Source organism: Lathyrus oleraceus, chromosome 7 (assembly GCF_024323335.1).
Source record: "Lathyrus oleraceus cultivar Zhongwan6 chromosome 7, CAAS_Psat_ZW6_1.0, whole genome shotgun sequence".
NCBI lineage: Eukaryota > Viridiplantae > Streptophyta > Magnoliopsida > Fabales > Fabaceae > Lathyrus > Lathyrus oleraceus.
Window position 1 is genome coordinate 8,826,844 of NC_066585.1, and position 24,006 is coordinate 8,850,849.

At 37.6% G+C, this 24,006-nt stretch overlaps 1 protein-coding gene across 1 annotated transcript in view; it reads left to right on the top strand.

Annotated features, from left to right (window-relative positions):
• The first annotated feature begins 10,209 nt into the window (after positions 1-10,209).
• LOC127103804 (argininosuccinate lyase, chloroplastic) overlaps positions 10,210-24,006 on the top strand; it is a 63,538-nt gene continuing 49,741 nt past the window's right edge. The window contains exons 1-2 of the mRNA XM_051041046.1: positions 10,210-10,377; positions 10,508-10,799. Coding sequence (XP_050897003.1) covers positions 10,271-10,377; positions 10,508-10,799 — 399 coding nt within the window. The 5' untranslated portion in view covers positions 10,210-10,270. The remainder of the gene's footprint in view (positions 10,378-10,507; positions 10,800-24,006) is intronic.

Below are 24,006 nucleotides of genomic sequence, written 5' to 3' on the forward strand. Positions count from 1 at the left end.
TCATGCAGCAAGCGCAAAAATGAATCAAACAACTTCTGGAATTGGAAAACCCTAATTGAAGCACCAACCCTCAGATGATTAGTGATCAATTCATGAGACCCTTAGGCTTGAACCTTTTAACCTCTTTATCTTCTGAACAAGACTTGGGAGGATGAATTGCTTAAGGTCTCCACATGATATGCAAATATGCAATGCCTAATGACCTAAAAAATGAAATGCAATATGCTAAGCTAGTCCCAAGAGAGGAGGGCAAATTTTGAGGTGTTACAGGCATGACTAGGAGGTATTGGTGGTGGTTGAGCCTCATCTTCATCGTCGTTGTTCAGGATGTGATTAACCTGTATCTCGGTCTCCTCTTCTTCTTCATCAACAACGTCGACTTCTACTTCTGCTTCTGGGTTGAGTTCATCTGACCATTGTGCATCATTTGCAGCATCTTCACCAGCTGCATCCTGATCGGTTAGTTGAGACTGTTGAGACGGTATACATGGTTGTAGAGTAATGTACAAGTCGATACAATCCATGCCTGAATGTTCATGACTAAGAAACATGTTTTGAACATCTTCATCGTCTCGTATCTTAAGGGGGAAAAACTTGCATTGACCATTCTCAAAAAATATAGGATTTTGATATGTCATCTTTGACACAATACCTGATCCTATAAAGGATTGTATTCTTTTTTTCAAATGCAAAAAGGTTGCATTTCTCTTCATCGTGACTCTAATGGTATCAGTGTTTCTAAAACAAAAACCATGAAGCTCAGACTCAAAAGTTTCACCGTTGCAGTGAACGTTGACACTGTATAATGATGAAGATGACATTTTGGAGATGAAAACTATTTTGCAAGTGCAGATGAATGTGAGTGAAGTGTCTTGGATGTTGATAGTAAGACACTTAAATAGATGGTATCAGTCTCTCACATGCTAGCTAGTTCTGAGATGATGTGTCGGACATTGAAGCTACTCTGAGATAATGTGTCAAGCATGCAAGTCAGTTCTGAGATGAGGTGTCTGTCATGCAATTCAGTGTGAGTTGATGTGTCAAGCATGCTAGCTAGTCATGAGTTGATGTGTCTGTCATGCAAGACAGTGTGAGTTGATGTGTCAAGCATGCTAGCTAGTCAAGACAGAAGTGAGTCTTCAGCATGCAGGATACTAGAGAGCCACGTGACTGAGATGATGTGTCAATCTGCAAGACAGTGTGAGTTGATGTGTCAACCAGGCAAGCTATCAAGAAGTGACTCTTCAGTATGCAGGAGACAAGATAGCCATGTGTCGGACATGTAAGACAGTTCTGAGATGATGTGTCAGTCAGGCAAGACAGTGTGAGTTGATGTGTCAGACAGGCAACCTATCAAGAAGTGAGTCTTCAGCATGCAGGTTACTAGAGAGCCACGTGTCTGAGATGATGTGTCAATCAGGCAAGACAGTCTGAGTTGATGTGTCAGACAGGCAAGCTATCAAGAAGTTAGTCATCAGCATGCAGGAGACAAGACAACCAAGTGCCGGACACCTAAGATGGTCAGACATGATGTGTCAACCAGGCAAGGCATCAAGAAGTTAGTCATCAGCATGCAGGAGACAAGACAGACACGTGTCGGACACCTAAGATGGTCAGAGATGATGTGTCAATCATGTAAGCCATCCATAAGTAAGTTGTTCAGCATGCAGGAGACAACAGTGCCACGTGTCAGACATGCAGAAGGTGGCGCCAATTGGTTTGGCGCCTACACTTAAGGCTTGCACATGGTCGCCAATTTGAATGGCGCCCCCATGGAGTCAGTCCTCGAAACCAAGCATTCAGAACTAGCCTTGCATGCATGTACCCTATGGTGTCGCCAATTTGAATGGCGCCCCCTCTTTATTATTGTACATGGTCGCCAAATGAGGTGGAGACACCATGCAAACACAATTTTTTATGCTCTCCTCCATTTGCCTATAAATTCATCCACTCCTTCAACAATTCTTCCACACCAACATTCTCACTACTTCATCTACATCACTTCTTTTACAATTTCATCTTCAACAAAATCTTCCAATTTCATCTACACCAATTCCCCAACAATATGTCTTTACTCACAATGGGCGAAGCACACAGAGGAACAGTTGCAAACATCACAACATACGTAAGTTTTTTCTTATACTAATTTTTTATGTTTCATCTCCACCAACCCTATTTTATTTTGAAATACCAACTTAGTCAAGTGTTACATTATTTCTATTATAGGATGTATCAAGGTTTCGAACTCGAGTCCACGAATTTGTCCCAATGGACCCGATGATTCAACCTTATGTTGAACTCGCCGGTTTTGGTCACATTAGCAAGATTATGTCTTGGTCTATAGATAACAAGTTCATTCTAGCCTTATGCGAAAGATGGAGGCCAGAGACACACACATTTTGGTTTCCAACCGGTGAGTGTACCGTGACGTTAGAAGACGTCTACATGCTTTTAGGACTACGAATTGAAGGCAAAGCTGTTAATGGTAAGACCAACTATGCAAATTCAATTTGCATGGAGCTTTTAAACACTGATTTGTTAGATGATAATGCTAGAGGTCAAGGTATACTACTCTCACGCCTAAAGTCATATTATAATAGTTTATATTTAGATGAGCATTCTACCGAAGATGCTTGAATAATCAAAACTAGGTGTTACATTATGTTGTTACTAGGATCCTTTTTATTTCCCGAAGGTAGTGGTTCTAGCATGCATATTATGTACTTACCTTTACTTAGACATATAGATAGAATAGGTAGTTATAGTTGGGAATCCGCATGTCTAGCCTATCTCTATAGTTCGTTGTGCAAAAACTCCCACAAAGACACTTCTACATTTTCTGGATGTGCGGTTTTGCTACAAGCATGGGGATGGTCAAGACTACCGTCTCTAGCACCGGTCAATAACAACCCCTTCACTTTTCCATATGAAAAAAAGTAAGTTGTTTAAATTGCTATATCTTTACTTCCTTCCTTACAGTTTAGTACCCATAACTAATTTATTTTAACTTTTTGGTGTAGATGGTCGGCACGTGGTATGAATTACAGCAGATGTCCGAGACACTGTATTACTCAGTATCGCAACCTGTTGGATCACCTTCGACCGACAGACGTAAGCAAAATAACTTCATTAATTCGTCATATTATGTTGACTTTTTCTACATTCATTTAAATCCTATTGTCTTTAACATTTCAGTTCATTTGGCGTCCATACCTTAATATGGATCATGAGCATCAGATCAACCCTGAAGACGCAGCCGTATGGACAACATGCACACCGATAATACGGTTCACAACAGTGGAGATGCACAACACCGATCGTGTGAAGCTGCAGTTCGGTATGGTCCAGAATATCCCAGACCCCCCAGCTAGCCTAGGAGAATGGCATATGCGTAAAGTGAACGACCAATGGAACTACAACCCTTGGCAAACCTTCGCAAGATCAGAGTGTCGCAAGTGGAAGCACTGTCATGACCATGTCTTAACTGACGCAGTCATGCCAAATGAGGTAAAACCAAGTCGTACTTATATGGCTTGGTATAGATCGGTTGGATTTCAATTCATCGCCGATGATATGTACCTCTACAACCCACGCCAGACAAGTTACACACAAGAAGGATCAACATCTAACCCCCAACAACATTCTCATCCCGGTTACTCACAACCACCTATCCGTCAAACTTTCCGTTCCACAAACACACAAACATACAACCAAAACATGCCATTCACCCAACCCCAATACCAAGAACATCCCCCATACCACCACCAACAAATGGACCATCAACCTTCGACCGAACATCGCTTCGCACCCACACCATCACCCTACCAAAGTCGCCTTAGCCAAAACACTAACCGCCCCTCCTCCTACCGTAGCCAAGAACCCCAAACATCACAATACCAAAACATCCCACAACCATACCCTTTCCAAACACCCCAACAACCTTTCCAACCGTTCCTAGACCCATCATTCACACCCATGTCTCCCTTCAACCGTCCCGGTCGCCCATCCATGAGTCAACCACACCCCAACTTCTCTAGCATGGGTCATGAGCTCAGCTACGCCGGTACACCATCATTGAATACTGAAGACTATGCTGAGTTGGCTGAATACCTCAACGGATCTTCTCCTGTAGGAGGTAATGACGCTCCTGGACCATCAGATGAACAAACACCGGTGCAGAATCGTCAACGTGGGTTAGGGCCAAGGGTTAGGATAGCTAGGGGATGTGGGACCGGAGGTCGGTTAGGTGATCCCGGTCATCACCATTAGGATTCTTTGTGTAAAATCCAAATTTTATTAATATCAATTCATATTATGTCAAATTTATCTTTGTGTAAACTCCAAACATTTAGTTTCTTTGTCTAAACTCCATTTTGGCAAAATTCACATATACATGTTTTGACTGAAACTCCATTGAGATGTCTACTTAAAATAAACACATATCATAATACAAAACATTATAGGTCAGAAACCCTAATTCAAGGGCTTGTTATTGTTATGTTGAAGGGCTTGAATTTGGTCCCTTTTGGCAAAATTCACATACACATGTTTTGACAGAAACCCTAATTTTGGGTCAAGTTCGCAAGGACCTAACTCACTCATTTTTAGTTATTTTGAGGAGGGACCAAGTGCATTGGAAAATTTAAGATGTCTACTTCACTTGTTATGTTGGACAAAAATTCATAACTCTAACACAAACACATGCAATAATACAAAACATTATAGGTCAGATAATAGTTAAAATGTCAAAGAGTCCAAGTTCAGGTGCCCACACCTTTCTCATAAAAATTGAAAATGATGCAAAACTTTAGTCCAAATTCATTATCTTGAAAAGATCTACAACTTTTATGTTGAAGGTTTTGTCATTTGAGGCTTTTATCATTCAAACAGAAGGGCTAGAAGTTGGTCCCTTTTGGCAAAATTCACATACACTTGTTTTGACATAAACCCTAACTTTGGGTCAAGTTCGCAAAGACCTAACTCACTCATTTTTAATTATTTTGAACTGGGACCAATTGCATTGGAAAATTTAAGATGTCTACTTCAAATGTTATGTTGAACAAAAATTCATATTCCTAAAGGAAACACATGCAATAATACAAAACATTATAGGTCAGATAACAGTTCAAAAACTCAGAAGTCCAACTTCAACTGCCCATAACTTTCTCATAAAAAATCCAAATGATGCAAAATTTATATCCAAATTCATTTTCTTGAAAAGATCTATAACTTTCATGTTGGAGGTTTTTTCATTTGAGGCTTTTTTAAGGGAGTCGCCAATTGAATTGGCGCCTCCTCTTAAAAATAACACATAGGCGCCAATTGGATTGGCTAGGGCAGGTGCCCTAGCCAATCCAATTGGCTCCTCCTTGAAATTTTTAAGAGGGGTCTAAAAATGGGGTATTTTGGGAATTTTGCTGAAAAGTGGGGTATTTTGGGAATTTCTTCGAAAAAGTGGGTTATCTTGGTAAAAAAACCCCCCGTTGCATCAACTTATTTTTCAAAATTTTAATTTAAATTACACAATATATTTGTAGTTGTGAGAAATTATTTTTAATTTATATTGATACTTAATCCTCAATAAATATATTATGATAGCTTAAATTTATTATATAATTTATAACAGCTTACACTGCATGATATGATTAGGAGAGTCCACTTACATGATACTCATGTGAATTTGATTGAAAACCTTTAATTTGATGTTTTTTTGTTTTCTTGTGAAAGGGAACTTTTTCTATTGGGCATTCTTCAATGATTTTACCATCATAAGATCATAAGATGGTCTTTTTTGCACAATGTTTCTTGTAAAGGTTGGATAAAGCTATTTGGCAATGAAATGGAAATAAAACAAGGATTTATATTTCAAATTATGAATGATAAAATGCATAATAAATCAAGTAATCTTATTAAACCTATAAGGATTTAAACTTTTTATACCTGGATTTTATGATTTTTTAATAAAGGATGCTTTATAGAAGGTTGCTTCTGGATATTAATACAACCAAAATCAATGTCCACACGATGCTGGATATGTTAACAAAGATTACAACCATGTAAAACAGATGTAAAACAAATTATAACAAAGGAAAATAAATAATAAACAATACCAACGATATCAAATATAGTAAAATAACTTGTCTCATTTGATAGAGTTTCAGTTCTTGCATCAAACATTGCTACATGTTATGCAAAAGCTAAGAACTACCACCAAAAGTAACGTCAGGATTTTATAGAATTTACTTTTAATTGATTTTTATGTAATACTTGTTCAATTATTTATACGTATTTATACTAATACTAACTTAAGCTTCCTATATAAAATTGAACACATAATTGAATAACTAATGTATTTGATCAATATATAGATTAAATATATCAATTATTTAATAAATATAAAATTTGATGTTTGATTAAAAAAGAAATGAAGGAAGTACACCAACTTTATATATTTTTTTGTTAACTCAATATTTGTTTCATTGTGAATTTAGAAACTAAAAATAATAATAATAATAATAATAATAATAAATGTATTATATCTTTTTAAAAATTCATAAAATAATAAATGTATTATATCTATTTTTTATTATAATCAAGTTTTGACTTTTTATATTTATATAACAACCAATGTCTTATTAAATATCTTATTAAATATCTTATTAAATATACTCTTTATTATACAATATATTTAAAAATATTACATTAATACTTAATTCTTTGCCCTATAAGGATTTTTTTAAAATAACCAACTTTTTCAAAAAAAATACGAAAATAACCATGTTTTCAAAAAAATACCAAAATAACCAACTTTGGGAGAGGATGCGCCGTGTGGATTGGCGCGTCCACACACCTTTAAGCGAAGCGCAATCACACACTCGCATTGATGGACTGAACAGAGTCGCCACCGAACTTTATTTATTCCTAAAAAGGAAAGGGGAAATATCGATAAAACCCAAGAAAAAAACGACAATGATTATTGGTCGTCGCAACCAAATCAGGGTTCGGGAGTCGGTTACGCAAGGGGAAGGTATTAGCACCCCTCACGTCCGTTGTATTCAACGGGAACCGTTTAGTTAGTTTCGTTTTGAATGTTAGCTTATGTTAGTCTTCTCAAGTTATTATGGGGGAGAGAAAGAATAGAAGAGGGAAGAAATGTTTTTAGATTTTTTGACGAAGGACTAAACCTAAGTTTTTTATTAGTGGGTCTGACAAGATTTATAAATCCTGCTCCTACGTATCTCAAAAGAGAAATCAAGGCTTACGTAGTTCTGGGTAGAAAAATGTTTGTTTGTTGGTCGATTTTAGCGAAAGCTATACTGTATTAATCGACGAAAACATTGTTTTACCCAAAACAGATGAGGAGTGGACGCATACCACACATCGTACGGATTTATAAATCTACATTCGGAAAAGCGTCACTTATCTCGACTCAACAATCGTGGCCGAAACATTGTTTTGCATCACCTTAAGACAATATGTCTTTCGTTTATGAAAAAGGTTTTTGATTAATCACATGGCGGCGAGAAAGAGTTTGATCGGTTGGATGTATTTTTAGTGATGACGAGAACTTGGATGAGCGAGATATCCATCTCGAATCCTAGTCTCAGGAGTGCACGGTATACACCATGTTCCACTTCCATCTTTATTGAAAAAAATGTTTAATAAAGATTAAGTATTTTTAGGTTTGATTGAGAAAGGGTTTGAAGAAACCGCATTGACAATTTTAGACGATAGCGAGAGTTAAGATAGGCAAGGCATCCACCTTGAATCTTAATCTCAGGAGTGCACGGTATACACCATGTTCCATTTCCATCTTTATTGAAAAAGTGTTAAGGTAGGAATGAAGTATATTTTTTGAATTTTGAAAGACGAATATTTGATGAGAACGAGACATGAGCCTCGGGATCAATCACTCGGGGTTCCACTGGAATGCTAGATTCCAATGGTCCTTTTTCATTCGAATTATTTAAGAAAATTATTTAATGGACAACGAACACTTGGTAAGAATCAAATGTTCAAAGGGTTACGCCAGAATGCTTGATCCCAACAACCCTTATTTTGTCAAAGTTAATTATCAAGCGTTTTAAGAATGAAAGGGAGGAATGAACGGTTAATCCAAAACAAGGGGCTCAGGACTGATTATTCGAGGGTTCCCACCGGAATGCAAGATTCAGATGGTCCTTTTCTTTCAGGTTTTTAAAAAAGGGAATTTAATCGGGTTGTAAAGATAGTTTAAAAATAAAATAAAATTATAGGGATAAAATTAATTTTACAATTTTATATATATATATATCGAATTAATATATATATATATATATATATATATATATATATATATATATATATATATATATATATATATATATATATATATATATATATATATATATATATATATATATGATCGAATTCCCACCAGAATGCTAGATTCTAATGGGAGGAAATGAAATTAAATGTCGAAACTATGGAAAGTTAGTGAAATTTAAATTGAAAAATTTAGTGAATTTGAAAGTGATTATTTATATGTGTAAAGGTATGAACATGGATACCAATAACCTAATTAAATTAACTAACACGCAAAAATCGACTAACCGAATAAAACCCAATATCGGAAAGTCAACCATTAATTAAATCTAAAAGGTAAACATTTAAAAATCTAAACAACTAAATAACGATTAAATTAAATTGATAAAAATATAAAAGTAAAATAAATAGCAAGAAATTATAAAAATTTAAATGAAATAGTAAGCATAAAAATAAAAATATGGAGATATGCTACTCCCAAGTATCAAACCCATCCCACTAAAGAAAGTGAAACTGCTCTCTCTCCACTAGGACACTTATGGTCATCTGTTATCTTAATGATAACTTGAATATATGAACAGGGATAGCTAAAGGTAGTTTAGAATACAAATGAATTAAAATGAGATGGGCTACTGTTAATGGACCACTAATTAAAATTATGGAGGAATATAAAACGTAACCCTAGCCGCCTGGCTGTTGGGTTGAGATAACCATACATTAGTACCATTAACTCCAGCAGACAATAGTTAATGGAAAATTGCAAAAAAAAATTAAACGGTCATTTAATTTTTTAAAGAGATTTTAAATGCTCTTAAAATAAATAAAAAGAAAATGAACTGGGAACATGAAACAAATCCAAAGGATCCGTTCGTCTTCCTCACGAAGACAAACCTCTTCCTCTCTCAATCTCTCCTAAAGCAAACACCTTTCCAACTCTTAATCTCTCGTCGTCTCTCAATCGCTCATCTCCTCAAACTTTTGCACCTACCTCACATTACCCTACTCTCACCCTAAAATGCACAAATCCATGGCTCTCAAAGAAAATCAAATAATAATGCTCACCTTCGGCGGTGGTTTCCAAGAACTCCCACGACAGCTTTTCGGTGGAGAATGTTGGTTTTTTGCTACAGCTCCCTCTCCTCTTCTGGATTTTTCGCCGTCTCCAAGATTAGGTTTTTTCGTTTGGAAAAGTTTAGGGTTTCTTTCGCCTCCAAGATTTAGGGTTTTCGTCGTGGTTTTTGCCTCTCCCTACAGTATTCGCTTTGCTCCTTTTTATACTCAACAACTTAGGGTTCTGAGCTAGCTTATGGAGATCCAAAAGGGCATCTCCTGGAAGTACTTTAAGGCGCTCAGATTTTGGTCTGCCTTATTTGACGTTAATTCGGAAACGGTAATACAAACCTACACTTTCTTCTTCTAACTTTGTCTCAATTCCGTTTTGGGCTGTTTGTTAACTTTTACCGTCTTACCGAGTTGATGTATTTTTTACTGCAGTGAATTTCCGCTACACATTTGAAAAAAAATGGAAGGTGTGTTGCTGAACTAATGGAATGGGATCGTGTTTGATTTGTTGTTGTTGATACTTGCAGCTTAACGTTTCAGATGAAGATATTAATCCATACTTTCCAAAATGCTGAAAGGCAACATAATATTACCATTGATGGAGTAGGAATCTCTTATCTTTACGTTGTAACAAAAATTGTTTCAAGTGAATTTCTTCATTGGTAGCAGCGACCACTCCATTGGGACAAAAGCTTGTAAAGTTAATTGCGTAGGTTAGAGTCAAATCCTAACATCATTGTTGACTTGTTGTAAAAAGGTTCATACTTTCTGGTTCATTTATTCATTTGTGGAGTAAGCAGTTTGGATTTGGGGAATAGTTCTTTAGCTCATTTGTTTTTATCGATCCTTTTTGCTATTGCAGATTGAACGTGATGCTGGTCGTTTGATTGATTGTAGAGCTAGGATGAAATTCAGTCCTTTAGGGGCTTGTGCACTGGCCGGTACAGGGCTCCCCATTGACCGGTTCATGACATCAGATGCATTGGGATTTACAGCTCCGATGAGGAATAGGTATCTTACTTTTTACTTGCTTGAAATCAATCCATTTAGTTGTACTTGACATATGATTAATGTTAACTATGTGAATGTTCAAATGCAACCTTTTTACCTAAATAACTGACTATATTGTTATATTGAATAGTATTGATGCAGTTTCTGACCGAGATTTTCTACTGGAGTTTCTTTCTGCTAATGCCATCACAGCAGTGCATCTTTCTCGATTGGGTGAAGAATGGGTATTGTGGGCTTCAGAAGAATTTGGATTTATCACTCCAAGCGACTCTGTTTCAACAGGAAGCAGCATAATGCCTCAGAAAAAGAATCCAGACCCAATGGAACTTGTTCGTGGTAAGTCTGGCAGAGTCATAGGGGGTTTGGTCACTCTTCTAACAGCGTGCAAAGGACTTCCACATGCTTACAATCGCGATTTGCAGGTAGTTAGATAATCAAAGTATATTTTATGGCTGTGCATGTTTTATGTTATGTTATTGCATTCGTTTGTTTTGTCTAAGCACTATTTATTTGAGATTCATTAAAGAAAGTTGCTTTCTGTTGTAAGTAGGAAGACGAAGAACCAGTGTTTGACAGTGTTAGAGCTATTTTGGGAATGCTTGAAGTCTCAGCAGAATTTGCAATGAACATTACTTTCAATCGGGAAAGAATACAAAAGTCTTTACCTGCTGGTTTTCCTGGTGCAACAACACTTGCTGACTATCTTGTTAAGAAGGTAAGCCACATTAATTTAGCCTTCTCTGAATAAGCATCCCATCTTGAACTTCGTCCCATAGAGTAACTTTTGGTGCTTGAGCGTTGTTGTTGACTGCCTGTGATATTGTTGGATTGAATTTGGAAGAATTCTGCTAGTAGCTTTTATGCAGATACACACCTGTTATGGATGTATAGGCTGCAATATGATGGTTATGACATGAATTTGATCTTAATCAAAATGCACACTTGATATGAAGTGAGGCTGCTAGGTGAATGTTAACTGATTTGACCATGCTGTTAATGCCTGCCTGTAGGTTACTTGGATCACCAATTCAGTAGCATAGCTTAGATTATCAGTTTAGTGTAGACATTAGCATAATTTTGCTTGGTTTGTTTGCTGCTGCTATGCTATGTACAACATGCATGTTTTTCTGTTATGAAAATTTTGCAGGTTAAGGTTGGTTTAAGATGGTCGCACGTGAAGGACGTGTTTGGTGGTTTGAAAATGAACGGTTATTGCAGGATGATATCGCGCCACATTGAGTTTTAACCGGGGTCTCTAAGCACCATGGTTAGTTCAGAAATTTAACCGTTTTGAAATGGTTTCGGTGGGTGTGTGGTCTCAGGTGAAGCATCCTTAAAATCCCTAAAGTCATAATCTAAATCATCAATGTGATCCAAACCGGAGCTTGATAATTCGGAGGGAATCACGTATCAAAATCATGAATGAGGGTGAGAGATGAATTTATAAAGTTGGGGATGGTTAACCGAATCGGGCAGTTGTTAGTGAAATTGAAGTGGAAATCAGTTAAATGTTAGCTGGCTGTTTAAACTGGGAGCTAGTTAGGTTGTATCCCTACTGAGTTAATTGGGAAAAATGTTGTTATGTTAGTAATTAGTTTAATAGAATTCTATTATTATGAAATTTGTGTGAATTAGTGTTATGCTATTAAGAATGAAATTAGTTCAGTTATAAGCTAGTGTTAATGTTAAGTCTCATTACATTGTCTTACTTGAACTGTTAGTGCAGAATTTCTTATTAATTGGAAATTTTTGTTCAACTGTGAGGAATTATTCTTACTGTTATGTTTATTAAGCTCTGCAGGTTAGTAGGTGTTGCAGGTTGAATGTATGGGGATTGCTTAGCTTTCACTTCATGTTCCTTAACAATTGACACATCTAATGAGGCAGGAATAAAAGAGAAGGTTATGTAGACAATGATGGCTGCAGAGAAAGCATCCATATCATGACGTTGTGAGTGTTGGCTTTGTGTCATTGGTAGAGAGTAGTTTTGTTATGGAGTTAAGGCGGTCGAGAGAAGGCGCGAGAAGGCCGCAGAAGAGGGGTTCGTCCAGGATAATTGGTTTGGTGATTGATTCCAACGGTTCCTCGGTTCAATTTTATATGTTGTGGATTAAATGCTTGGAATGCTTGGAATGCAATCTTGTAACTTCAGATACTTTTTTTGTAATGTTTATGTTGACACATATGTGGTTGTGGTTCATAATTGGATGTAATTAGAATAGAAATGTGAATGTATTATGGTTTATGGAATTGAAATGCTCATAATTATGCTCATAATTGTTGGATATATTTGTTTATGAAATTGAAAATGAATGTATGTATGGTTGAATTGGAAACTTGATGGTTACAGGTTAATAAAAATGGAAAAGTGAATGTATGACCTATGTTGTAATTTGAGTTAATGGTTTAATACAACATTGTATGGTTTGAAGAGAAATTGAGTGGTCGATTACACATATTAAAATTGAATTGGTTTATGTATGGTATAGGATAAAAATGGTTTAGAAGGTGGAAGAAGGATAGGGTCTAAAATGAAAATGAACAAAATAAAGAAATGGACTTTATAATGAACATGGTTAAAAGTGAACATGAACATGAATTAGGACTTGGAAAGTGTCAATGGTCATATAGTTGACTTTGGTCAACATGGCAAAATTGTAGTTTTTTTTCATGTATTGATACATTTGAATGCAATAATGGACTAAGGTTCCATGGATCTTAGATGCAAATGAACTTTAGGCCAAGTGCCAAATGAAAAAAAATGAAAAATTTTCAGGACCAAAATCGGGGTATGACAGCTATAGACGGTTGTGGTTGCGGGGTTTGGTTCTTGGTTTTGTGTTTGGGTGGGTGGTATGAATGGATTGCAACGTTGGATGGTTCGTTGTTGGGTGGTTGGCATGAACGGGTTGTGATGTTAGGTGTGTGGTTGTTTTGTGTATGTGGTCGGTTGATGTTGTGTGGTTGGTTGTTGAGTTTCGGTGGGTTCACATTGGTGTTGGTTGGTGAATTGGTGTGGGGCATACGATGACGAAGCAAATTGGCGCGGATCCATAAAATACTGCGGCTCAGATACAAATTGCTGAGTTGTCACAAACCTAAACCATTCCATATATTGTTGAGTCGGTCTTGCACCTTGGATGACTGGTTCGTTCAAGATGTGTTGTCGTCGATTCCTCCATTGACGACACATGTCTTTTGCAAAGTCTCTCCAGTCAGAATAATCCCACTGTGCATCGACCCTTTTTTGATGCCAATTCCCCAAACACGTGGGAGATTCTGGAATATGTTGTAGCATTCCTAACTACAGTTTGACCCGGTCACTTTGGTGCATTTTAAATGTAGTGAATCAGATAATCGGTGTCTTCGATGTCCAAACTGCAGCATCGTCATGGTTCACATCATGATTCAGACCCAGATATGGCCTCCAAACAAACTGGAAAAAAAATACCAAATCTTTAGATGGAAAATAATTTGAGAAGAATTTTTAAATTAAAATATAGTTTGGTAGGAGTATTACATCATCATGTCCAATGTGGTCCAATAGATTTCGATAGACTGCAATAGCGTGTTTCGGACACCTATTGTAGATCATTCCCCTTACTGACCACCTAAGATAATAAAAAGAAGTGAAAAATATTATTTACTGTTAATTTAAATAATAAATATAATTAACTAAATGGTGAATGGTAAAGTGCTAGAGTTACTTCGTTGCAAAGGGGAACACGAATGGGCGCTCATTTATCGGGGCGAGCGACGGCATCCTAGACCACCCCCAAGCTTGAAGCAAATAAGCACATGAAAAAAAAAGTACAGGTATTCTTTTTTGCAGTTCTACACATTGCACTATATAGATGGGCCAACACAGTTGAACCCCAACTATAAGTGTTTACCTTATTAATGTTGCGTAATAAAGGTAAATACATTATATTCACAAAATTACCTGTACTTTCTGGAAACAAAAAGTTACCAAATAAAATCATAATATAACACCGAGCTATTATTATTTTCTCATACTCGGTTGAATCGTCGGACAATACTATACTGGCATAATATTGTTTAAGATATTTTAAATTTATACCTTGCCCCCTTGCTTGACCGGATGTGTCTCCCTCAGTTTCGTCGTCTAACAAAGGGGCACCCAGTAATTCATTGCATATATTGTTGTCTTGGTTAACTTGCCCATTCACTGCCTTTCTGTCTATACGAAGACCCAACAACATGTACACGTCCTCAAGTGTGACGGTACACCCACCAATCGGAATGTGAAATGTGTGGGTCTCGGGTCTCCACCTCTCCAACAAATCCAAAATGAACTTGTAGTCCACCGAGTACGAAACAATGTTTAGTAGATTTCTAAATCCACATCCTCTAATATATGGTTCTATTAAAGGATCGTGGGGTACATATTCATGTACACGGCATCTAAGCCGCTTTGGATCCTAATAACAAAAAAATAAGAAAATACAATTAGAAGAAGAAATACATACTCAACAAACACACATCTATAATAAGTAATCCTAAAATAGAAACTAAAAAGAGAGAGATTACAAAGGTATAACACAAAAAAGATATGTATAAGAAGTAATCCTAAAATAGAAACTAAAAAGAGAGAGATTACAAAGGTATAACACAAAGAAGATATGTATAAGAAGTAATCCTAAAATAGAAACTAAAAAGAGAGAGATTACAAAGGTATAACACAAAGAAGATGTGTATTAGAAGTAATCCAGAAATAGTAACTAAAAGAGAGAGAGATAACATACAAATGCCGATATATTCTCGATTGTGCCTTTGTGTTCATCGCCCATAGTCAACAAAGACATGATTTGAATTTGCAAAGCTTGAGTTTGGTAGATGAAAGAAATGTGGTAGAAGAAAATACTTGAGTATTGATGAAGATGATTTGATATTGTTGATATGAGAGACTATTTATAGATGAATGAGTGAGTAGGTTTGGAAACCTAAAAAGAGTGTGATTGGTTGCATGGAAAGGCAAGAGGAGACAAGAATGACAAAATTCAGCATGGAAGAGCATGTGAGGAATCTTCTTGGCGCATGTGAAGAAATCACATGCAAGGGAAGAGGAGCCCTTGAGTTTGGCGCCTACATGTGATTTCTCACATGCAAGGAAGACGCGCCCTTCCTCTTGGCGCCTTAGTATAAGGCAATTGGAAGGGGCGCCCTTCCTAGTGGCGTCTTTGTCTTGTTTTGTGAAGGGGCGCCCAAGCCTTTGGCGCCTCAGTTACTTTATGGCGCCTAGGGAATGGGCGCCTAGGTTGGAATCTTAGGGCACAGACATCAAAGATTCTTTGATTCCCTGGCGCTTGTGTATTCTTTTCAATCTTTTCTCTGCGTGCTGGATTCCTTCAACTGCATGCATGGTCAAGTCTGTACAAACAATTACCAAATTATCAATGCATTGACCAACTTACCAATGACCAACTATTTATGTTGTGCAGTTGAACAACTTAGCAATGCATTCAATTTCAATTCCATTCAACACAATGTCTTCCACACAACATTATATGACCAGTGCACATTTCGAAGGTGAAATATTTGATCATCAGTTGTTCGGTTTTTGTTTCCGAAACACAGAGGTGACTCCGTTTATACTAAATCGGCGATCAAATTTTTCACATCTGAAACAAAGAATAGAAAAGAAATTGCAGTGCAATAATGTGGGTCAGATCATCTATAAAAATCCAGTTTGTTTTACAGAAAACCAGGTAAAATTTTATCAAAAGAAGATTCGAGATGATGATGATGTTCAGCATATGTTTGGCAGTCACGAACATTCCGGTTACAACAATATAGAGTTGTATATATTACCACATCAACAACACGAGTGTTTTGTGAGACTGATGACGAACAAGCTGAGGTGAATGTTCCAGACGATGAAGAAGAGGAACCTGAGATCATGGTTGATTCGATGGTGAACGCTGAAGAGGAAGAGGAGCCAATACCAGCAAGTCATGTATATTGCCCACCCCAACACATGACAAGGTTAAATTTGGTTTCAGATGAACCTTCGGCAGATGTATGGTACAATCCTTACGTGCAAATGCAAGGATCTCTGAAACAAGGAGACAAATTTCGCACAAAAGAGGAATGTGTAAAAGCCATTAAGAAATTCCACATACAACTAGCAACAGATTTCAGAGTAGACAGAACTAACGCATCGAGGTATAAAGTTTATTGTTCGAATGAGCACTTCCTTTTTAAGTTGTCAGCTTCGTACCGGAAGAGGAGCGAGTCTTGGGAGATTGGATCAATGGGTCCAGATCACACATGCATGCTGACAAACCCAATGCAGGATCATCGTAAATTAAGCTCTCAGCTAATATGCGATGAAATATTGTCTGTTATTGGCGATAATCCGTCGTTAAAGGAATCTCGCATATTAGGGCAGAGTACGAGTACGCACCATCATATGGGAAGGCATGGATAGCTAGAACAAAAGCTGTTGAAAAAGTGTTTGGCAATTGGGAGGAATCTTACAAGCAACTTCCAAAATACCCGTTGGCTCTAAAACACTATGCTCTTGGGAAAATTTTCAAGATGGAAACATTGCCCGCATATACACCAGATGGTACGTGTGCTGTTGGAAATAGAATATTTCACCGTCTATTTTGGGCGTATCAACCGTGTATCATAGGTTTTTCTTTCTGTAAACCAATTATACAAATTGATGATACATGGTTGTATGGAAAATACAAAGGAACGTTACTGATGGCAGTGGCACAAGATGGGAACAACAATATTTTTTCGATCGCCTTTGCCCTAGTTGAAGGGGAGACTACTGAGGGATGGAGTTTTTTCCTAAGAAATCTCCGATTGCACGTTGCACCTCAGCCTTACTTGTGTTTGATCTCTGATAGACACCCCTCAATCATTAGTGCATATAATAACATTGACAATGGCTGGCAAAATCCTCATTCGGCGCATGTGTTTTGTATTAGACATATTGCTCAGAATTTCATGCGGGAAATCAAAGATCAGATGTTGCGTAAGAAGGTTGTCAATGCAGGTTACGCATTAACAGAACCTTTTTTCAAACACTACCGCGAGGAAATAAGATTGTCGAACGAAGATGCGGTTCGGTGGATCGATAGTATTCCGTTGGAGAAGTGGACTAGGGCATACGACAGCAGACAACGTTGGGGCCACATGACAACAAATCTTGTGGAATCAATGAACTCCGTCTTCAAAGGAATTCGTAACCTACCAATAATCGCTTTGGTGCAAGCTACATATTTCAGGCTAGGGGCCTTTTTTGAAACCAGACGCTCAAAGTGGAGTTCCGTGTTGTAATCTGGACAGTTGTTCAGTGATGCTTCAATGAAATTCATCAGACATGAAGCTGCCAAAGCAAACACACACGTGGTTACGGTATTTGACTGAACTAAAGGTTGGTTTAGTGTTGCCGAGTCCATGGATCACAATGAGGGCATGCCAATGAGACAGTACAGAGTCAAATTAGATAGAGGTTAGTGCGACTGTGGAAGGTTCCAAGCCTTTTGTACCCCCTGCTCCCATATCATTGCGGCATGCTCAAAGGTTCGAAGGGATCCATCCTACTTGCTATCTGAAGTTTACAAAGTCGCCAGCCTTTCAAATGTTTATAAAATTAGTTTTTCGGTAGTGGCAAAAGAGGATTATTGGCCAGAATATCAAGGGGACATCGTGTGGCACAACGAAGTTATGCGAAGGAAGAAAAAGGGTCGCCCTAACAGCACCCGGATTCAAACCGAAATCGATACGGCGAACAAAATGGTTAGACTATGTAGTTCATGTCGTCAACTAGGTCACAATCGTAATAACTGTCATAGTGTTGGAACGAGCATAACCAGATAAATTCAAATGTACCTTTGTTGCTATATATGGAAACTTAAATTTATTTCAAAGTACCTCTGTTGCAATATATGGAAAATTAATTTTACTTCATAGTAGACGTCTGTGACGAAAAGACAGTTGTTCATAAAAAATAACACAAACAATTAAAACAACTAGAATACAAAAACTATGCGATTACAACCATCAAAATAATTTTGAACATGTACTGCATCATCCTACGAGCGTCTTGGTCGGTTTTAATATCCACTCATTCGCGCACTTCTCCGTTTTGGTTGAACGTGGACACAAGCCATTGTATTCTTCTAATCCGTTCACCCTCTCCAATTTCTCCCTCTAACCAACTGTACAACGTCCGATTAAGACGTTCAAACGTATCTGTGTTCCAAAGTCGAACCTGTATCGGAGTCGCAACGGCAGAAAATATTACATCAGCATTTCGTTTCTGAATGTATGCAGACATTGTTGAAACAAAGAAAATTAAAATCAATGGTTGAACTAGACTAGGAGATGAATTTGAGTGAAAATAATTGTATGCAAGGGGATGGTATTTATAGAGACGGAAGATGAATTGGACAAAATACGTAGGCGCCAATTGAATTGGCACCCACATGACACACACACACACACACACACACACACACACGCCACAAAAATTAGCGCCTTGCACACAAACACACACAGGCGCCATTGCCTCTGGCGCCTCCTCTTGGAGGGCCATGCAGGCGCCACACACATTGGCGCCTCCTCTTGGAGGGCCATGCAGGCGCCATATGTAACAACCCAATTTTTAGTATTGTTTCTTATATTATTATTATTATATTTTATTTATTTATTTGGAGCGTTAAGTAATTAATTGATTGTTAGGTAGTATAATAATTGATTATATTAATTAATTTGGTGTGTTAATTAATTATTTAGTTGATATGAGATATATTTAAATAATTATATTAATTAACTTAGTGTGTATGTTGGGTTGGTTTAAATTATTTGAATTAAATAGAGATATTTAAATATTAGGTTTTATTGGGCCTATTAATTAAATTAGATGTATTATGCTTTAAGCCCAAATAGAATACTAATATAAATAGTAAGAGGAGAGGGAGAATATGATTCATTTGATCATTTGACAAAAATAGAGAAAGAGAAGAGGAAAAGTAAGGAGAAAAGGGGAAGAACAAAAGAGAAGCTAGGGTTTCCATCAAATTGAAGAGGTAAGGGGGGAATCCTTATTATTATGGGTTAGTATGATTGGGTCAATGGGTAGAAACATGTGTAGGTTGAAATCCTTAAATTGCATGGTTTTGGAATTGTTAGGTATTGATGAATATTCTCGATTTGTGGTGATTGGATTGTGTTAAAACTGTAAATTAATGTTATATTGTATGAGTCATAATTTTCTGAACGTGTAGCTTTTTACGGAATCGAAATCGGAGGTTCGAAGGTCCTCCAACGATGAAAAACATAGAAAATTCTGATTCTGTTTTACGTTAACCGGTTACCCACCGAGCGTTAACCGGTTACTTGCTTAAAAATCTGTGATTCTGTTTTTGTGTTAACCGGTTACCCACTGAGTGTTAACCTGTTACTTGCTTAAAAATCTATTGATTCTGTTTTTGTGTTAACCGGTTACCCACCGAGCGTTAACCGGTTACTTGCTTGAAAATCTGCGCAGGAATTTGTTTCTTTTTTATGTTAACCGGTTACTCACCGAGCGTTAACCGGTTACTTGCTCTGTTTTGTTTTAACCGGTTACTCACCAAGCGTTAACCGGTTACCACTGTTTGAAAAATGAAAAATTGAGATTTTAAAAGTTGTATTCATTGGTATGAAATCTAATTGTGTGTATTTGATAATTAGCCTATATTTGTGGATGATATATTGTTATGAATGTGTATGTGTACCATTGGTGGATAATTCATAGAGTTGAATTATGTTGATATGTGGAATGTTAAGATGGTAGAGATGATCTTAATTGCATATGTGTTGATATGTGTGCATTCATTCATGGCATGGTCGGCTTCATAATGAAAGCGGTGAAACGGTGGGTTCACATGGTAGCACACGTTGATCCTTAATTGGAAATAGGCGTGGTAGATGTAGCACACGTAGATCCTTAATTGGAAATAGGCGTGGTAGATGTAGCACACGTTGATCCTTAATTGGAAATAGGCGTGGTAGTAGACGGTGATCTTTAATTGGAAATAGACGTAGCACACGTTGATCCTTAATTGGAAGTAGGCGTGGTAGTGGCTTTGATCTTGTCCGGATCGGAAGCGTGGCTTGGATTCTAGATATTGAATCGGAAAGCGGTGAAACGTTGGGTTCACATTGAGGTACCGCATGCATAGAGTCACATGTCTTGCATTGAGTCACATTAGAGTTATGTGATAATTGAATGTATGTATTGATGTGATTGTGATGTGTGTTCGAGATATGGTAATTGAATTTGGTGATGTTTGGATGCATAACTTGGTGAAATATGTGATTATGTGATAATTGTGGTTATGTGTATATTTGAGAATATAGCATTGAATTTTAAAATTAACTCCTTGAGTTTTGATGTATGTTTGAAACATATGAAATAAATGTGGATTAATGTTATTGACATGATGATACGAGGTGTGATGAATTCCGTTAATTGTTGATTTAATCATTGTGCCTGATTATACTTTTTCATAATGATTTGAATTCTCACCCTTTCTGTTTGAATGTTACCTTTACATGGGTATCGTGCAGATACTCCAGAGTAGTATTGCTGAAGTAAGTGGACGGTAGCTCGCTCGACATTAGCCGGAGAGTTTTCGTATTTTAGTTTGAAGACTAGGTAATGAGTCAATGCTCTGGTCATGTAACACTGGGTAGATTAGTAGTATTGAACTCATATCTTATTTGGATATGCATTATGTTATTACTTGATTTATTTTATCTTGAGGTGATTATTGAGAGATGATCATGGTATGGGACATGGATCATGTTATGAAATACATGAGTATTCATTATTTTCCGCTGCGAACGCATATTCTTGGATATTCATGATAATTGAAATGTGTTATTTTATATGACCAGGTGTATTGTATATCGATGATGAATGATGTTGGTTTTTGAAAGCTTTTAGTTTTTGAAAACGTCGATGTGATGCCCTTTTGTTTATATGCGTGCTTATTTACTCTGATTATATGTTAAGTATTTTGGGGTAGAAAAAGGGGTGTTACATTAGTGGTATCAGAGTCTGGTCGACCAGTTGGTCAATAGTCGTTAGGGTTTTCCATTCCGTGGTATTTGATTTGTGTATCTGACACAATCGATACTGTTTGTTCGGGCTATTCAGGACGATGGTTGCAGGCAGGAATGACGATGCAATTGCTGAGGCGCAGAGGATGTTGGCTGAATCCATGGGTCAGATCCATCAAGCGAATGCTGGTAACCGAAACGGAGATGATGATGAATTCCGTGCTTTGGGGAGATTCCAGCGGAACAATCCTCTTGTTTTTGAGGGTGAGCATGCACCTGAGAAAGCTCAAGCTTGGCTGAAGGCAATTGAGAAGATCTTCAGAGTCATGAACTGTACAGATGCTCAGAAGGTGCAGTTTGGTACCCATATGCTTGAGAAGGAAGCTGAAGATTGGTGGAATAACACTCTTCAGAGGTTCGAAGAAGACATCATTGAGGTTACTTGGGCTCTTTTCCATGATGTCTTCTTGGAGAACTATTTTCCGGAAGATTGTCGTGGGAAGAAAGAGGTGGAGTTCCTAGAATTGAAGCAAGGAAATGGTACTGTTGCGGAATATGATATCAAGATTTCATTGGTTACCAAGTATTGTCCTCATTACAATACTGCTAATGCTGAGAGATCTAAATGCTTGAAGTTTGTGAATGGCTTGAGACATGATATCAAGAAGGCCATTGGTTACCAACAGATTACTCGTTTTGCGGAGTTGGTTAACAAGAGTCGGATTTATGATGAGGATAGTAGGGAGAGTGCTTCTGTCTACAAGAGTTTGAAGGGGAAAAACCAAGATCGTGGGAAACCGTATGATGACAGAAGGAGACAATCTGGTTTTGGCAAGAAGCCAAGTGGGGGAGGATCTTCTACTCCACTTAAGTGTTTCAAATGTGGCGTTGAAGGTCATCGTGCTATGGATTGTAGTAGGGATCCTGTGACGTGTTTCAATTGTGGCAAGAGTGGTCACAGAGCAAACCAGTGTGGAGTTGGTTCGAGCGTGACTTGTTTCAATTGTGGTGAGAAAGGTCACATTAGTACCAAATGTGATAAGCCGAAGAAGGAGCAAGCGAAAGGAAAGGTGTTTGCATTGTCTGGTGCGGAGGCCACTACCGATGATAGGCTAATCCAAGGTACGTGCTTTATTAATGGTACACCTTTGATTGCCATTATTGATACCGGTGCAACACATTCTTTCATTTCTTTGGATTGTGCTAAGAGATTGAATCTTATATTATCTGATATGCGTAGAAGTATGGTTATTGATACACCTGCTATGGGTTCTGTTTCTACTTCCTATGCGTGTTTGAATTGTCCGTTGAGTATCTTTGGTAGGGATTTTGGAATTGATTTAGTTTGTCTTCCTTTAGAGCAACTTGATGTGATTTTGGGTATGAATTGGTTAGAAGTTAATCGGGTGTATATCAACTGTTTCGAGAAGACGGTTATTTTTCCTGAGGTTGGTGCTCAGGAAGATTGGTGTGTGTCTGCTAAGCAAGTTGATGAATCGGTGCAAGATGGTGCAGAGTTGTTTATGTTGTTGGCAACTTTGGATATTCGTGAGAAGAAGACGATTGAAGAATTGCCAATAGTTTGTGAGTTTGCGGAGGTATTTCCGGAAGATATAAGTGATTTACCGCCGGAACGTGAGGTTGAGTTTTCGATTGATTTAGTCCCTAGAACTAGTCCTGTATCGATGGCTCCCTATAGAATGTCTGCTTCTGAGTTGAAAGAGTTGAAGAGTCAACTTGAAGACTTACTCGAGAAGAGGTTTATTCGTCCTAGTGTGTCGCCGTGGGGTGCACCTGTTCTGTTGGTCAAGAAGAAAGAAGGTTCTATGAGATTATGTGTTGATTATAGACAACTGAATAAAGTGACGATTAAGAACAAGTATCCACTTCCGAGGATTGACGATCTGATGGATCAGCTGGTTGGAGCTTGTGTGTTTAGCAAAATTGGTTTGAGGTCTGGGTATCATCAGATTCGTGTAAAGGCTGAGGATATACAAAAGACTGCTTTTAGGACAAGGTACAGTCACTACGAGTACTCCGTGATGCCTTTCGGTGTGACTAATGCACCTGGTGTATTTATGGAGTATATGAATAGAAATTTTCATGATTATCTGGATAAGTTTGTTGTTGTGTTCATCGATGATATATTGATTTATTCCAAGAGTAAAGAGAATCATGCCGAGCATTTGAAGGTTGTGTTATCGGTGTTGAAAGAGAGGAAGTTGTTTGCTAAGCTCTCTAAATGTGAGTTTTGGTTGAGTGAAGTAAGTTTTCTTGGACATGTGATTTTGAGTGGTGGTATTTCTGTGGATCCTACGAAGATTGAGGCTGTATCTTAGTGGGAAGCTCCTAAGTTTGTTGCTGAGATTCGAAGTTTCCTTGGTTTGGCTGGTTATTATAGGAAGTTCATTGAAGGATTTTCTAAGTTGTCGTCACCATTGACGCAGTTGACTAGGAAAGGTCAAGCTTTCATTTGGACTTCGTAGTGTGAAGGGAATTTTCAAGAGCTTAAGAGAAGATTGACTACGGCTCCTATTTTGA